General features: G+C 36.5%; 2 protein-coding genes across 2 annotated transcripts; both read right to left on the reverse strand.

The window, feature by feature from the left end:
- Window positions 1-228: 228 nt before the first annotated feature.
- LOC120635761 lies at window positions 229-3,707 on the reverse strand. Its single transcript, XM_039906902.1, has 2 exons — window positions 3,618-3,707; window positions 229-1,192 (listed from the first exon to the last, which is right to left on the reverse strand). The coding sequence occupies exons 1-2, from the start codon at window positions 3,658-3,660 to the stop codon at window positions 258-260; spliced, it is 978 nt and encodes a 325-aa protein (XP_039762836.1). The 5' UTR covers window positions 3,661-3,707; the 3' UTR covers window positions 229-257.
- Window positions 3,708-4,893: 1,186 nt separating this feature from the next.
- On the reverse strand, window positions 4,894-17,225 carry LOC120635841 (zinc finger protein 90-like). The gene is made up of 10 exons (XM_039907026.1): window positions 17,004-17,225; window positions 15,145-15,282; window positions 13,792-14,532; window positions 11,658-11,855; window positions 11,110-11,234; window positions 10,131-10,241; window positions 8,769-8,972; window positions 8,152-8,263; window positions 6,429-6,539; window positions 4,894-5,095 (listed from the first exon to the last, which is right to left on the reverse strand). Exons 1-10 carry the CDS (start codon window positions 17,145-17,147, stop codon window positions 4,901-4,903), a joined length of 2,079 nt encoding a protein of 692 aa, XP_039762960.1. The 5' UTR covers window positions 17,148-17,225; the 3' UTR covers window positions 4,894-4,900.
- Window positions 17,226-18,804: the final 1,579 nt, after the last annotated feature.

Below are 18,804 nucleotides of genomic sequence, written 5' to 3' on the forward strand. Positions count from 1 at the left end.
CTGCAGGTAACTAACTATACGGCTTTGTTATGTTATATAGATTCCAAATCTATGAAAACAATAATCGATGGTCGAATACGTTCATTATCGATTATACCCTACGATCGTGAGCTGTCAAAATTATCATCCTAAATTTGACAAAGCATAATAATACAGAAATAAAAATATTTATCTAAAACATTATATAGTTTTATTGCAAACCAATAAATACATCAGTTTTATTTTATATATTCTTCGAAAAATCCCATTCACAGGAACTAACCATCGGAAACAGTGGATTCATCTTTGCCGAGTTTATTTTTTTCAAAATCAGTATCATTTATATATGTACTTCCATGTACTATTTTGTCTGTGCCATTTTTTGCATTTTTCGAACTGTTTACAAATATTTCTACATCTTTGTTTACGATTATATTTTCTGTTTTATTTTCGTTGAAATCATTACTTTTAGGATACTTTTTGAATGCTTTCTTTTTGGAATTGTGCTTTTTATAATCTTCGTTTATATATATTTTGCTTACATCAAAAAATTGGAGCATGTTCCCAATATCTTTATTCGTCTGGTTTTTTATTGATTCGTCTAAACTATCAAATTTGTCTTTTAAAATATTCAAAAACTCTTTGACTATTTTCTTTATTTCTCCCATTTTAGCTTTGTCAGCTTTAGCATTGTCTGATTTAACGTTTTTAGCTGTTTTGTGGAGTAAATCTTCTAGTTTTACGTAATCGTTTTCATCGAAATGACTGTTTATTTTATCGGCTAATAAAGTTACTATGATTTCATTTCCTTTTAACGCGTTGTTAAGATTATTTCGTATCAGCTTCGCGTCTACTTTGCAATATTCCTTTAGTATTTTCATTATAGCATTTTTAGTGTTTTCGCTGAAGATCTCTTCGTCATTAAGTTTTTTCTCTACTTCGTTAGTTAGTATAATGGCAGTTTCTTCTAAATCCTGGTCCTCATATTTAAGGAGTATATGAGTAATTTTTTCCAGAAACTTTGAGAATATATTCTTCTTATCAACAGCAGATCTCAGGAAAGCCTTCACCGGTGTAATAGCTTTTTCTATTTGGTCTATGAAGTTGCGGATTTTGTTTAAGAATGCAATATTGTTTTGCTCGCCGGGTTGAAATAGCAGCGAGGTCTCCAGAGCGACATTCACGCTCCTCGGATTAGTGGTCATCGTTGAAACTGGAAGCAGTTATTAAAACCCACTGTTAAAATCTATGCAGTAACGCCATCGCTTTCGCACGTCATGTAAGGAACACGTCCTGTAATTACACTAGCAACCACGACCTTAAGAAATAAGCTGCAGGGTGCAGGGTGCAGAAATAAGCGAATCGGTAGTACTTGCCTGCGACCAATGTAAGAACGTATTACAGTGTAAACTCTATGTAACGACACTGAGGGGACTGTGTGTTTTATGGCGTTATAAAGAATTGTCGTTAAAAGTAGAGAAGAAAAATCAGAATTAGAAAAAGAAAAAGTTTATTTCAGACAAGTGTTTACTGTCTGAAAGTTTGTGAACGTTTGTGACGGTCGATTGGCGCAGTGGGCAGCGACCCTGCTTTCCGAGTCCAAGGCCGTGGGTTCGATTCCCACAACTGGAAAATGTTTGTGCGATGAACGTGAATGTTTTCCAGTGTCTGGGTGTTTATATGTATATTATAAGTATTGATGTATGTTATTGATGAAAAATATTCATCAGCTATCTCAGTACCCGTAACACAAGCTACGCTTACTTTGGGGCTAGATGGCGATGTGTGTATTGTCAGAGTATATTTATTTATTATTATTAGACATGGTCAACAACAGTCTACACGTGCGAGCAATCCCAATTTGTAAACAAAAGAACGGATTTAGAAAGTTCGTATGGATGATGCTGGCAGTCGAGTTTATTGCGGGCCAGGATAATGAAGCGACAAAAAAAAACGTACACAGCTGCGCAGTTTAAAGTAATTTTAGCAACTTTAAAAGGTACTTTATTACTCAATTGTTGTCGTTATTGGGTGTAATGCTATGTAGAGTGTATCATTGTATGGAAGACAAGCTAAACCAACCATAACCAATTAATTTCGACGCTTGAGGGAGTTCGTAACTAAATCGAGGGACGTACACTGTATATGTAAGAACGGGTGGTAGAAACGAACGAACACGTTTACCTGAAACTGCCCTATGCTCCTTTATGTTCCGCCGTAAAGGCTTGAGGAAAAACGTACGAAACCACATATTTAAATATGAAAAGATTTGGAGACAGGTATTTTTTATAAGGTAGTTTATATACCTCTGTCTGGGCAAGAAGAATATATTTTGAATGCTTCGATTGAACGTGTTACCCTAACACTGGCGGCAGACCCAGTTGGGTAAGAACTGTTATCGGATCGACGATTAGACGCTGAAGGAAAAATGGTAATTAACAAATAGACTGACTTGATGTTTCAAAAGTGCTTATATTAGGCCTACTTGAAATAAATGGTTTTTTTTTTTTTTTTTTGTTAATTTTGAATAAAGCTAGCATATTAAGCTGTGGGAGAAGTAAATTCTTTATTCAAATTCAAATTCAAAATTTCTTTATTCATGTAGGCCTATCACAGGCACTTATGAAGCGTTCATACATATTTGTTTACATAATTGTAACGGGATGGTGATAATTTCGTACGCCAACTTAAACCTAAAGCTAAAGCTATTTTAAATCTAAAGCTAAAGCTATTTATCTTCTCCAACAGCTTTATATGCTAGCTCTATTTTTTATCCTTCCCCGGCGTTTATAATATCCAAATAATATATGTGTAATAATAAACGGGGTTCAACTTCGCCTATTCCATGTTACTGCTTTCTGTATGTCTGTTCGTGCTTTAGCAGGAGGACACGTTTATTATATCCCCAGGGGATATAATCGGGGGATATATTTTTTGACTCCTGCTGTTAGGGAATATGGTAGTCATACGCTATTCGCTTTCTAAGCGACATCGCAAAAAAATTCAAAATTCATTTATTTTAAGTAGGCCTAATACAAGCACTTTTGAAACGTCAAGTCTGTCCGTGTGTAGTGACTCTACCACCGGTTCGGAAGGCAGATAGTACCGAGAAGAAGCCGGCAAGAAACTCAGCAGTTGCTCTTTTCCAACATCAAAAATTTACATTTTACATTTTAACATTCATTTTTCTATCTTGTGAGAGATGAAAGCAGAGCCGGATGCTTCCAAGCAACCTTGTCATTAAGAAACTCATCAATTGTATAATAACCTCGCTGTAATAAATTTGTTTTAACACATTCTTTAAACTTATGCATTGGTAGGTCCAAAATTACCTTAGGAATCATATTATAAAAGCGTATACTCAATCCCACAAATGACTTCTGCACCTTTCGCAGACGATATGCAGATGTCACTAATTTATGACCATTTCTTGTAAGTCGACTGTTTATATCCACTTTTTGTTTATAAAGACTAATATGTTGTCTTACAAATACTATATTGTTATAAATATATTGTGAGGCTACCGTGAGGCACCGAAACACTAAATCGCTTATCGGCGCGTGTATGTCGGTAGGGTGGTAACTAGCCACGGCCAAAGCCTTCCACCGGACAAAAAAAAATTAAAAATAAATAAATACCCAAATAAAAGTTCAGGAACACGGCAAGTAATATTTTCATCATTTTCACTATAAAGTTAGGCGGAGTGTATTGCTATTTTTATTGCAATATGAAAATAGTTACTACTATTGCGAAATAGTTGTAATATCCACAAAATAATAAGAAAATTTAACTGCATGCCATGAAAAAAGATTACGGCTATTTCAAAATTGGTATTTATATATTTTATTATTGTATGAATAATATACTTCCTTTTACAATCCCATCGTTCGCATGTGCCGCCTTTATAATGATTTAGTATCAAGTAATCGTAATATTGACATTTTTAGCAAAAGGATAAATATTTTTAAAAATCAAATTATTAAGCACATAATCTTTAGGGAAATCATATATATATTATATTTTAAGTGTTTCTTTTTTGTTTCAACTTTAATTTTATCTTTACTTTCTGTTTAATTTAATTCCAAGTTGTGTACACATAGTACTTTGGGTTGTAGCTTAGAACGAAACTTGTTATTACTTATATTTAGATCTACTTTTAGTAATTACCTGTTTTGTGTACCTAATAACAATAAACAATAATAAATACCACAGATTTAAAAAATAGCTGCCTGTTCGTTGGCACATTGCTCAGTTTGTATTGTATAAAAATATATTACAATAGTGTTAAGGGTACTAAGATAGCTCATGAATAATTTATGAATAATACACATTAATACTAATCTTTATATATATATATATATTTCTTGTGTACGTGTGTATGTCACTGAACTCATAAACGGCTGGACCGATTTGAACGAATGTTTTGGTATGCGTTTCTGTGGCACCCTGGATGGTTTAGATTCACAAATCAGCCCGACAGATGGCGCTGGGGTCATAAAAACCCAGATACTGAAAAACATTAATGAACATCACGCAAAACATATTCCAGTTGTGGGAATCTAACCACAGCCTTGGACTCAGAAAGCAAGGTCACTGCCGCTACGCCACTCGGCCGTTCAAGACAGTTCTGATGTTATTATTGTAACACTCGCTTCAAACGTTTTACAAAGTACAAACGTTTGAAACGTTCCTGCAGTGAAATTTCAGCATATTTTTGTATAAAAACCTACGTTTTACAAAACTAGAACGTTTTGGACAAGTTCGAAAGTTTTAGAAAGAACGAACGTTTTAGAATGCTCGAAAGTTTTTAGAGAGTTCAGAAATAACAAACATTTTAGGCAGCTACGTTTTAAAAATAATATTAATCACGCTTAAATTTATAAATTTAAGCATTAAAATAAAACACGATTTGTGTCATAGGTCAATGTATTTCAGTCTGTTCGTCCCGCACTGCCTCTGCATGCTGCACCTGTAGCCTCTTTGGCGCCACCTTGTGTACGCGCCGCCTGTGCGTATACAAACACGCGCTCTGTCTGAACGTGCGACCGCACATGTCGCACGACAGCGGCTTCTCGCCTGTGTGTATTAGCTCGTGCTCGCGAAGGCACTTCTTATCCTGAAAATAATGAAACACCTTTTCATGCTGTTGCTCGAAAAGTGTACTTTTTGTAGCCGCGTAGCGTGCGGAAAGATTGTTTTCACGCACAAGTGCTTTTATGTTTTCTCTCATTTTTTTTTCATTCCTGTTTTCAATTGTTTTTTTTTTGCTATTACCGACCCGACAGAACACGAGTATCCTCACACAGTGAGATTTAGGCCGTAGTCCATCACGCTGGTCCAGTGCGGGACTGGTGGACTCGGGAGTGAGGCCTCGCGTGCGTTTAATTACATCGGCAACTTCACCATACAAGCTTAGCGGCAGAAATAAGCTCTTTATCCAAACTATAAGAGGCCTGGGCCCAGAAGTGGGACTGAGAACACAGAATTACGAACGTACAGAAGCCTCTTTCAGTCATTATTGCATGCAGTGCATTGTGTTCAAAAACAGTGAGAACGCCCCGCGAACGTCTCACTTCACACCCGCGGAATGTGGCTATCTCACAAACTTCCCATTTTCTATGGTAAACGTTAGTCCACCAACCCGCACTGGGCCAGAGTGGTGGACTACGGCCCTAAACCCTTCTCATTGTAGAAGACCCGTGCTCTGTAGTGGGCCGGTAATGTGATGATGATCGTAAAGGTTAATAACATCAGAGGTAAAATAATTACTGTCAACGGTTAAATGAAATGAAGCGAGTAACCGCCTGTTCGTGAAACACTACTAAAGTGGAGTGGTTTTTGATGCTTCAATATTAGTCGTGTACACGGCTTCTGTCTGTTCTTAATTCTGCGGCTGAGAATAATAGTAAATAAATAAATAAATATACTAAGACAATACAGACATCGCCATCTAGCCCCAAGTAAGCGTAGCTTGTGTTATGGGTACTGAGATGACCGAAGAATATTTTTATGAATAATATACATAAATACTTATAATGTACATATAAACACCCAGACACTGAAAAACATTCATGTTCATCACACACACACACACATTTTCCAGTCGTGGGAATCGAACACACGGTCCTGGACAGGAGAAGGAGAAAGAACGATTAAGAAGAGATACATGAGAATATAAGCTGTAAGATCTAATAATCTATATATATAAAAATGTTATGTTCGTTTGTGTACGCTTCAAAAACTCAAAAAGTTCTGCAATGATGGGGCTGAAATTTTAGCATGATATAAAATACGCACCAAGGATTGTTTTTATCTATTTTTCTCAACCATTAAACACCTAGTATTTATATAAAAACCTTCATGCCCATCACACAAACATTTTTTTCCAGTTGTGGGAATCGAACCAACGGCCTTAAACCCTGTTATTTTGATAATAGAACAGCGCATACCCGGAAAGCCTTCCCACAGGTCTGGCACAGTATTTTGTCGCCCGACTTCTCCTTTATGCCATGGTGGGCGCGACTGACGTGGCGGGTCACACACCTGCGCGTCGCTAGCGCCTGGAAATGGTACATTCGTAATTTATCATTTCTGCTGAGTGTCTTGCCGGCACTTCTCGGTGGAAACCGCCTTCCGAACCGAAAGTAGAGTCGCTACAAACATACTGACTTGACGTTAAATTAAATCAACTCAAATTAAATCAAATTAGCACACACACAAACACAAGGACTGATATGCACGTCAATGACAAGTGCACATAGCATTGACAAAGCGTCATATAAACTTAATTTGCAAAAAAATTAGCACAAAATTTAACTCACCGATAAGTGTTCGGTGAGTTAAATTTTGTAATGTTTAATGATTACACTACTATCTTACTATGATAGTTAACTCACAATAGCCGCTTTTGTGATCTAATATTTTATTAGTTCGCTGGTGGAAACAAAAGTGGATTTCATTTTGACGTGACAATGTCTTATAATTCGATGGAGCCGGCTGCACGCACGAAAAAACATGACGCATGCGGCGTTACCTCGCTCTGAGGCGTTCAAGGCTTGAAGTGCAAGCGAGAGCGCGAAACGAGCGACAAAGAGGCACAGTCGGCCTCCGCGTTCGACATCTGTCTCTCTCCTACTTGAGTGAGCGATGCGTCCGCGTGGACAGCTTCTATACAATAATACATTTACATGTTTTCGGCAAGGATGAAGTGCAGTGGAAAGTGAATGTGGTGTCAATTGTTTATAGCAACGATAATATCTATCAAACAAATGAAATTAAAATTTTCTTTTGAAAAATGCAACCATTCCATCAGTATTTTCTTACGACGTTGTCACGTTCAACTATCGTCAGTAAGCCGACTTTACAGACAACCAATTTTTTATCGCAGTATTGATTCTTATTCAAATAATTAGTTTTATCAAGAAGAGTACTGAAAAGATTTTTATCTTGTTAAAGCGTTATAAAAACGTGTTGCTCTGTTTATAAGCGATGTTTTTCAACTTCGCATCAGATGGGCCATCTGCTTTGTCTGTCAATTATCATTTCTATTTTAAAAAAAAACACTTCTGCTGAGTAGGTACAGTAATAAAGATTTTTTTTTTATTCTAAGATACCGGGGGTATCTTTCCATCGTTCTTTACTTCTAACTATGGAGGGTAGAGGTAAGGAGGATCATCTGTGTATATGAAAAAGTGTCGTCAAAATGTATTAAATTAGGATGGCGCCACATTTGCATCAGGGTAACTCTTAAAAGAAGCGCCAAATATAAATATTGTTAGAGTAGGCTTGAAAAATAAACAAGGAAGTAAGGTTAGGTATATTTACCACAATATTTTGTACAACGTAAGTTGTTGAAATTCTCAATAATTAACTACTTTAGTCGATAATGACATTAAATTTTTTAACTCGGCATACTTCAATTCATCTACGATTGCTACATTCATACCATACCCTGTGCATCCACCAGCGCCATTGTGGAGGATTTTTGAACTGTTATTTAGCGCAACAACTGGACACTTTTTCAACTTTTCTCCCATATAAAATGACTCTCCTTACCTCTACCCTCCATACTTCTAACGCGTGTGCATAAGTACACACACGTTTTTTTTTGCCGTTTTTATGCTGCTAGCGCGAGTCCGACTTGCAGGTTTTTTTTTTTTTTATAACGTTTACCTTATGGCATATTGGGCATTTATATAGCGTCTTGCCCATGTGGTTGTAGTTTACGTGGTCGTTCAGCTCTCTCATTGTACGGAAGCCCTTCTCGCACATCGTACATTTGTACCTGAGGGCAAAAAAAAACAAATCTTTTTTTTTTTTTTAATTTTCAAGTAGGCACTTTATAGCACACAGGTATAAGCACTTTTGAAACGTCTAGTCTGTCTGTTTGTAGTGACTCTACCGAGAAGAAGCCGGCAAGAAACTCAGTAGTCGCTCTTATCCAACATCAACATTTACAATCATTTTCCTATCTTGCGGGAGATGAGAGCGAGGCTGGCTGCTTCCAACCTTGTCATTTAGGAATTCATCAAATGTATAGTAACCTCGCTGTATTAGATGTGTTTTTACACATTATTTCATATTAGTATGGAATATTAGTATGGAATATTAGTATGGAATATTAGTATGGAATTTTAATATGGAATATTAGTATGGAATTTTAGTATGGAATATTAGCATGGAATATTAGTACGGAATATTAGCATGGAATATTAGTATGGAATTTTAGTATGGAATTTTAGTATGGAATTTTAGTATGGAATTTTAGTCTGGATTAATCAATCACTAACTTGTGCACGTCGGTCACGGCGTGACTGCTGGCGTACTTGAGGTGCTTCTCGTAGGAGTCGCGTGACACAAATCGCTTGTCGCACGCGACGCACTCGAAGGTCGCGCGCGCGGCGTGTATACGCGCGTGCGCGATTACGCGGTCGCGTCTGACCATTTTACCGCAAGTCGCGCATTGCTCCATGGGCTGAGGTTCTCCGTGGATCCTGGGAAAGGGATGTTATGTTAATTATGTTTTTTTTTGTTTATATGTGTTATTTATATGTTTTTTTTAATTCCTCAGACTGCATTCTCACCTGGTGGTAAGTGATGAATGAATGAAATACACTTTATTGTACACCAAATAAAAAAAAAACAAGCATTAGAAAAAAAATGAGAAAAGGTACAATAGGCGGCCTTATCGCTTAAAAGCGATCTCTACCGGGTAACCTACGAAATCAATATGGGTACATGAAGTTGTGAAGAAGGGTTGGGATGATGCAGTCTAAGGTGGCGTGCATTGGGATTCTTACCAGATTATGCATACAGCGGGAAAATTGCGTAAAATGGCAAAAATCCTATGCGAGCTATATACCAATTTTAGGGTAGGCAGTGCTTTTGTGCATATATGAAGTGCACGCCGCTGCTGTTCGGGAGTATAGTAGTTATACCCCGAATCGGTTTCCACGCGACATCGCACCGGAACACTAAATCGCTTAGCGGCACGTCTTTGTCGGTATGGTGGTAACTAGCCACGGTCAAAGCCTCCCACCAGACAAGAGCAGAGAAATATCAGATGATGAATTCCCAAATTGCCCCTGCGGGGAATCGAACCTGGGACCTCCTATTTAAATTCACTCAGCGCAGTGGGCAGCGACCCTGCCTTTCAAGTCCAAGGCTGTGGGTTCGAATCCCAACTGATAAATATTTCTGTAATGAAGACGAATGTGTTTGTGTCTGAGTGTTTATCTGTATATTAAAAGTATTTATGTATATCATTCATAAAAATATTCATCAGTAATCTTAGTACACACAACACAAGCTTCGCTTACTTTTGGGGGCTAGATGGCGATGTGTGTATTGTCGTAGCATATTTATTTATTTATTTAATTATTTATATAAAGTTTCCGATGTTTGAGTAATTTAGCAGCAAGACTTTTTTAAACATTTGTAGTTAAAAATTACCAAATCAAAAATTGAACTTAACGTGAGCGAAGCCGCGCGCAAAAGCTAGTATTAGCATAAATAAGTATTTATGTGTATTATATTCATAAAAATATTCACCAGCCATCTTAGTACCCATAACGCGAGCTTCGCTTACTTTGGGGCTAGATGGCGATGGGTGTATTGTCGAAAAATTAAAAAAAAAAAAAAAAAACACTTACTGCTCGTGTTTATTCAGAGTGTTCTTGAACGCGAAAGACTTGCCGCATGTGGCGCATTTGTGACCCTCCCGGTGCAGCTTCAGTATATGTTTGTAACGGAGATATCTGTTCCTGTGAAACTCTCGTAGCTTTCGTTTTGACGAATTTAGTTGTCGCCATCAACTTACTTCTATGTAATATTTTACATGTAATAAGTTATTAGTAATAATCTATCTATATATATAAAAGAGAAAGTGTGTGGGTATGTTCCGTATAGGCTCCGAAACGGCTGGACCGATTTCAATGAAACTTTCAGGGAATCTCCAGATTGACCTGGCGAGTAATCCTGTAAAGTTTGGTGACGATCGGAGCACTCCTATTTTTGAACCTTCAAACTGTCAAATACAGCTTTTATTTACTATGATGATATTCTATTGTTGGGTGTACATGGGTGTAGATAATGATCTTCACCCGCTCGAGAAGAGAATAGAAGAGAATGAATACGGAGAGAAATAAATGATTTAATATATTATGAGACTTAAATTAAAAATTTAATAATGTAAGTTTATTGTTTAAATAAAATAAAGCAAAATCTAGGCCGGCGAAGCGGGCTGGGTACGCTAGTAATAAATAAATATACTACGACAATACACACATCGCCATCTAGCCCCAAAGTAAGCGAAGCCCGCGTTATGGGTACTAAGTTGACTGATGGATATTTTTATGAATAACATACATAAATGCTCAGAACATACATACATATAAACACCCAGACACTATAAAGCATTCATGCTCATCACACAAATATTTTCCAGTAGTGGGAATCGAACTCACGGCCTTGGGCTCAGAAAGCAGGGTCGCTGCAAACTGCGCCAATCGGCCGTCAATCGTCGTGATGGTCGTGGAGTGGTTTTTGATGCTTCAATATAAGTAGTGTACACAGCTTCTGGTTGTTCTTAACTCTGTGGTTTCGAACGTTTTAACATAAAAAAAAACTTACTCAAAATACGTATTGCAGTCAGAACATTTGAACCCCACGGTGGACTCTTCACTAGTTCTATCAATATTGCGTTCTTTCTTTTTTTGCGCCAGAATTGGATTCGTCAGCATTGCTTTTCTTTTGAGCTGTGGAATAAAGTATTTTAATTTAATTACTGTCAAAAAAAAAAAAAAAATTGACGGCCGGGTGGCGCAGTGGGCAGCGACCCTGCTTTCTGAGTCCAAGGTCGTGGGTTCGATTCCCACAACTGGAAAATGTTTGTGTGATGAGCATGAATGTTTTTCATTGTCTGGCTGTTTATAAATATATTGTAAGTATTTATGTATATTACATATTCATATAATTATTCATCAGTTATCTTAGTATCCATAACACAAGCTTTGAGACTAGATGGCGATGTGTATTGTCGTAATATATTTATATATTTATATACAAGTTAAGAGGTTCTGTGATTCGAACTCGGCACCACCGAAAGCGAAGTCGAAATCCTACCCACTGGGCTATCACCGCTACGACAATAAACATTCAATAAATATAAATAATCTCACCTTTTTTAACATTCCCGGTGTTATTGCATTCCTCATAGAATGTATGTTTTTCAAATGTAACAATATATCTATGGCGGTGTAATACTCTTTGGTGCAAAAGTTGCATTGGTATTTCAAGAAATGCTCGGATCTGTGGTCCGGCAGCCACCAGAACTTGATGTATACCTGACATATGTCACATTGTATAAACTTCGGCTTCTGTAACACACAATTCCCCTTATCATCGATTCTAGACGGCCGATTTGCGCAGTTCGCAGCGACCCTGCTTCCTGAGTCCAAGGCCGTGGGTTCGATTCCCACTACTAAAAATGTCAGAACTTGATGTATACCTGACATATGTCACATTGTATAAACTTCGGCTTCTGTAACACACAATTCCCCTTATCATCGATTCTAGACGGCCGATTTGCGCAGTTCGCAGCGACCCTGCTTCCTGAGTCCAAGGCCGTGGGTTCGATTCCCACTACTAAAAATGTCAGAACTTGATGTATACCTGACATATGTCACATTGTATAAACTTCGGCTTCTGTAACACACAATTCCCCTTATCATCGATTCTAGACGGCCGATTTGCGCAGTTCGCAGCGACCCTGCTTCCTGAGTCCAAGGCCGTGGGTTCGATTCCCACTACTAAAAATGTCAGAACTTGATGTATACCTGACATATGTCACATTGTATAAACTTCGGCTTCTGTAACACACAATTCCCCTTATTATCGATTCTAGACGGCCGATTTGCGCAGTTCGCAGCGACCCTACTTCCTGAGTCCAAGGCTGTGGATTCGATTATTATAAAAATGTACTTGATAAATACCAAAAGCTACGCTTAGGATTGCTATAGAATTGCTTTTCACATGGACAACTGTATGTTGCGTGTTCCCGAGTCGGCAAACCAGATAGTCTTTATATTAAAAATATTGTGTAAAAATGTTGTGTTCTTATATTATGTAATGTAAACTTTATTTTGTTTCTCATTTCTCAACCATTCCATAAAAATGTGCCACAGCAAAGCGTGGCAGGGTACAACTAGTAGTTTTTATAATTTTTATTAGTGTTTTTACCTACACTTGGAGGAATTATCAAATTTTATAAATTAAGCAATGTGTCATCTCTTGTTTCAAACGTTTCTCATTGTAATATGGACCTTTGAAAAAGTAGATCGAAACTGCAACGTTTCCTACTAGATGACGCTACAGTCGCTATAAGACTGATGTAAAAGGCACATACTAATTTCGGCATCGACGGTAGGAGAGCCGTAGCTTAATTGGTGAAAGCGCTCAGGCCGCGATTGCCCGAGAGTCGCAGGTTCAAATCCTGTCGGTTCCGAAAATTTTTTATATGCATTTTAAATTTATAAAAAAACAACTAGTAGTTTTATAAATATTAATTTTAATTATATACCTGCAAATTTCTTTTTAAATTTTTCAAAGAAGTTGTGACGGGTATAGAAACGCAAAAAGCAAGATAAATTAAGCTGGCCGCCCGGCCGCGAATAACATAGAAAGAGATACATAGTTTGGAAATAAAACTGAACCTGGTAGGTAGCGCTGCAATTCGTTTCTAGGTTTTTTTAAGATATTAAAACCTCTAATAACCGATTCGGTGCAGATGAAGTTGCGCGGGTCAGCTAGTAGTAAATAAAAGTAGAAGTGTCACTGGACCATTGCTCGGAGAACTGATAAACATTGGGGTACCAAGGTGCTGGACCGGAAACCCTATACTGGACAGCCCAGTTTTCGTAGACCCCTTAGTTTCGTAGATCAAATTTAGTTATTCACAAGTAACGCGAGGACCACTGTTTACCACGGTACAAAGTAGCCTATGTGTTAAACCAGCATAAACAATCTTATCTCCAATTTAAATTGAAGTCAGTTCCATTCAGTACGAGAAGAGTTACAATAATCAATACATCTATACTTCCTCATCCTCGCATACTTTCACTTATATAATAATACTACCCAGCGCCATCTGTCGGGCTGATTTGTGAATCTAAACCATCCAGGTTGCCACACAAACGCATACAAACAAATTCGTTCAAATCGGTCCAGCCGTTTAGGAGGAGTTCAGTGACATACACATGCACACAAGAAATATATATATAAAGATCAGTAAGAAATAGGTTTGTTAGTTCTCACCTGTACATGCAATCTTTTGTTGTGTTCCTCTAATTCAATTTCATCCTTAAACACGTCAACACATGATTTACATTTGTTTGATGCATTAACATAACCTTCTTCTAACTTTCTCTTTTCTATGCTATCCAATAACTCTTCCTCTGTCATTCTTATTCTAGAAAATCCCTCTTCCTTTACACATTCTTCTCCGTTTTTAACTTTTCTCCTGTTCATTTCATCATTCTTTAGTTCTCTATTTATCAATAGCGGTTCTATTACTATTTCATTTTCTAATAAAATCATGTTTTCCTGATTATCAACTTTTCTTTTGTTGATATCATTTTTTAATTTTCTATTCTTTAACAAAAGAGCTTTTATTTCTACTTTATTTTCTAATGCTTTCTTATTTATGATATCTTCTTCTTTGTTATAAGTAGATTGTTTTTTAACTTTTCTGTTAATCGAAACTCTTTTGTTAATATCTTTTTTTAATTTCCCTTTCTTCAACAGAAGTGGTTTAATTTCTATTTTATTGTCTATTACATTTATCTCATCAATAATATCTGCAGTCATATCTTCGTCACTTATGCTAGCTAATTCCTTATCTATATAAATTAAGGGTAGTGTTTGTTCCGTTTCACCTTTTATATCTGGTCCGCAATCTATAAAATTGTCTATTATATTGTCATTAAATATATATTCTTTGTCATAAGTGTTCCTATGGATCCAAGCTAATTTTGAAAGACTATTTTGTGCTTTTGGCTGGAAAAAAAGAACACTTAATTATTCTGGATCAGTATAAAAAAAATTATCAAACAAATTTTCTAGTTATACAGATAATGACCCCAATCAATACTGTTTTCTGCTAAGCCAAACAGCAGCGCCTTTTGGCTGAAAATCAGGAGTTATTTAGCCTTCTACGAATGTCGCACGATTTCAAGAGGTGATATGAAATAAAATTTTAATTTAAAAGTAAATTTATGTGCAAAAATATTGAAAAGAACCTTTAAAATGTAGTATTTGTTTTTGGATACGCTAAGTCGTCAGCTATGGCTGGATATTATTTATGTAATGAAAATTAAGCTTAATTTGCTATACTCCGCTAACAGCAGCAGAATCTGTATGGTGTAATTTATAATTACTTCAAACCATATACTCCACATCAAACGGATCCTTGGCAATTTACCCTCTACGCATGCACAAGTCAATAGTTGTTAAGTCAGGTCTGCTGCTGGCCGCGGAGTATAGCAAATTAAGCTTAATTTTCATAATATACTATCGATTTCCGCAAAGTATCGCCTGCTTCTATCGAATATTATTTATGTAGTTCAGTGAAAGGTGGTATTGAAGTTTACGTCAAGTTCACCTACTTACAGTAATTTGTTCATCAAAAATTTGACATAGCTGTTTCTGAGCAATGCACACTTGGTCTCGAAACTTTCTTTGTCTCCTCATAAAAGAGTTGCATTCCCAGCAAATGAACAGATGTGTTGCGTCTCTACTGAACATTGCCTGAAAATTAAATTTATTTAAATGTAATTGTATATCATTAGAGACAGACATTTGCTGTGGGGACAGTTTGTTTTCCCGAGATAAAAATTAGGCTATGTTACTCTCCCCCGTTTAAACTAACTCATTACAAAAACTTAAGTTGATTGGTTGCTTAGTGAGAATGTGAAGGAACAATAGACAGACAAACATACGTTTTCATTTATAATACTAATTAAGATATGTTAGTAATAATAGCTGGGACAGCATCACTCCCTGAACCACTTGGTGAATTGGGGGGCCTGCTAAAGCCCTGGAAGCTTCTGGAGTGAGCTCAGTTGGCTGGAGTGACCCAGCGGGGAGCCGTACCAGTGGCACTACGTACAACGGAAGGTTCCGGCCGACCAAGTGCGGAGACAAGCCCAGAGAAAGAAAGAATTGCTGGGACTGATAACTTAACATATAATCTTAAGTAAAGAACATTATAATTATTGTTAAAGTCCATTAACATGTTTTAGCGCAGTAGTTAGAGAGAATTAGAGCATAGACCCACTATGCTCTAATTCTCTCTAACCAATGAGAGAGGAGGCCTTGAGGATGATGGTACAGCACATGCAAACTCAAACTCTACACTTTCTTCAACAGAGTCCCAGTCACCAGTAACTGTCTCTGAGGAGAGAGAGAGAGTAACATAGGCTACTTTAACAATTATTATCGAGGTGCAAAGTGACAGCATTATAGCAGCAGCAACATAAGCTCCTTTTTATCCCTGGAAATCAAACATTGTCAAAATTCTCACAGGATATGTAAAAATTTTAATAAATGCTTATTAAGAACATAGGCAACTGCTAGCTGTGGTAATAAACATTAAAATCAACCAGCATTGAAATAAGAAATTTACTCATTATCAGTGTCAGTAGCCTTAGGTCTTAAGCACTTTTATGTCAAGGCTGTCTATTTGTAGTAATTCTACTAGTGATTTAAATGAAGGCAGACTGAGAAGCTGGCAAAAAACTAAGCAGTTTCTCTTTCCCAATAGAATTCTGAAATTTAACAAATATTTAAATTTATGAGCAAGCTTGTCACTATGAAATTCATCAATTGTATAGTATTACTTTAATTTTTTAAATCAGTCTTAACACATTGTTTCAAATTATGCATTGCTACGTCCAAAATAATTGTAGCAGCTGGGGTCAATGCTGCGATTCTCTCTCTCCTATAAGATCGGAGGCCTGAGAATTGGGATTGGTCTTAGATCCTGTTGACTCAAGCTAACACCAGAAATATCAGTGAAATGATTATTGCGGGATTGGATGGATAAGTTTCAGATGTTGAACATGTATAAGGCACTGCAAGGTAACTGCCTAGTTGGTCTAGCGGTGGGCATGTCCTACTGCAAATCACGAGGCCCTGGTCAGGTCGGGTATTGGGTTTATCAATCACTTATTTCTTAGTACCAGCCTGTAGTTTGGAAATTGTCGGTGATTCACAACCGTGCCTCGGAGAGTCAGTCGGACGGTCCTGCGCCTGATCTTTTACCGGTCGTGTCGGAGATGCCGCCCCTTCTCACTATGAGAGACAATATAGTAGACAGAGTTCCCTTATGTTTGCACACAGTTGTGCACTTTACCTTTCGCGTAGTTGGAAAATCTCTCTGGAGGCCACCGTGGCGGTAATCGGTCAGGACGACTGTGTTATAAGGATACAGGAAACATTCTTAGGTGAATTACAATGATTGTTTTTACCTTGTATGCCTCAGAATCGGACGAAAGTAGGAAAAATAAGTTGTTTACACCATCCTCTAATTTGCACAGTTGGCTTAGCTTCCTATCAACGCTTAAACACGTACAACATATCTTCTTTAACACAAATCTGCTATAGTCTCCCATTATTTAGGGTTTTATAATTCAACATAAAACATTACAAATGCTCAATATTTTTGTTGACTTTTGTTTGGCAGCTTGGCACATCGCACAACACTAATCATCAAATAAAAGGTGTGTTGTCTGTGGCAAAAGGAACCAGCCTAATGTAGCTTTTTGTTCGATCTTTTGCACATGAAAAATCGATTATTTGCTACTTTCATGTAGTATCGATTTATTAAGATTTGTTATTTAAATGGTTTATAAAAATATTAACGCTATTTAATTAGTTCATACCAAGGATTGAAAGATATCAAACTTGCAAATGAAAAGGGACATTCATTTTTAGCTATCCTTTTTTTATTCGTTGTCCTGATCCTATAGGTATCAAAATGCAATAGGTATCTATTATTAAAATTTGACATTTCAGCTATTTTTTTTTGTTTTGGCTAATATGTCTGCAGTTGAATAATACTACTTTATGGCTTTGAATGCTCTCTTATATTATTTACATAATCTGCAAGATATTTAAGACCGGTTACTAATGCCCGTATACTAAAATTCTATTACCGTGCAGGTTATTTAAATGTCAAAGAGCCGGTCCAGGAATTTATAAAGGTTTAGTTGCGGCTATTTTCACTAACTTGTGATAATAATCGTTAAAGGCCTTTATTATAACCATCTTCAAACATTCTTGTATTAATAAATAACCCACTTTTGAACATCGTAAAGGGTTAACAGCTTTAACCCCACTGTATAAATAGACCTGGACTTATTTCCCAACAGTGGGACGACAAGTTAAGAGATTTCTCTGAATTTCGTTGAGGGATGTATGAACGCTTTCTGACATCCATCAACGAAATTCACTCACGGTGAAATTCTGCAAAGAAAATTTCGAACAAGAGTCCTTGAGTTCACAGTTTTTTTTTTAATATTTTACTAAAGTACCTATATCTAATACCTGACATTGGCTAATCTGTGTAACGCCAGAAGAAAAAAAAACCTACACCTTCATTTAGAGTAGGTAAATAATCAGTAAGTACTTACTATTTACATAAACCGTATTTACCTATTATTTATTTTATCCCAACATTTTCTTCGTAATTTTTCTTTCTATCGGCAACTGAGTGGTAAAAGCGGATATCCATTTAGCCAGAATTCTGAGCAAGAATAATTATTTTTTATTACCTGTATTGAACTAAATCATTCAGCAATTTATTGGGCTGAGGACTAGGTAGTTGCAGTTATTATGAGCTAACTTTTGAAGTTTGGAGGTACTAACTTTGCCATGAATTAAATATACACTTATTTAAAAAAGCTAATGACAAACTCTCTAGAAATGTTACAAAACCAGAAAGATTGGTCTTTTACCTTCAAAGATCACTCCTATTTAAAAAGCTGTTATGCCATCGATTTGAAGTCGTTGTGTTCCGCAAAGTGCATTAAAATTTTGCGTAAAAAACAAGTAGTATTTTTACAACATAATGAAGTATTTTTTTTTTGAGTTTATATTTTGAATTTTATAGTAGTGAAAGTTTTGTACTTTGAAAAAAAAGTTGTATTAAAACGAAATATAATTTTATTAAAATTTACAAAGTTACTTAGATAAGTACTATTCTAATACCTATGAATATGATAAACATCTACTTAAATAATGTAATTAAAGAAAATAAAAATTTACAAA

The sequence above is a fragment of the Pararge aegeria genome, chromosome 27, assembly GCF_905163445.1.
Source record: "Pararge aegeria chromosome 27, ilParAegt1.1, whole genome shotgun sequence".
Classification (NCBI taxonomy): domain Eukaryota; kingdom Metazoa; phylum Arthropoda; class Insecta; order Lepidoptera; family Nymphalidae; genus Pararge; species Pararge aegeria.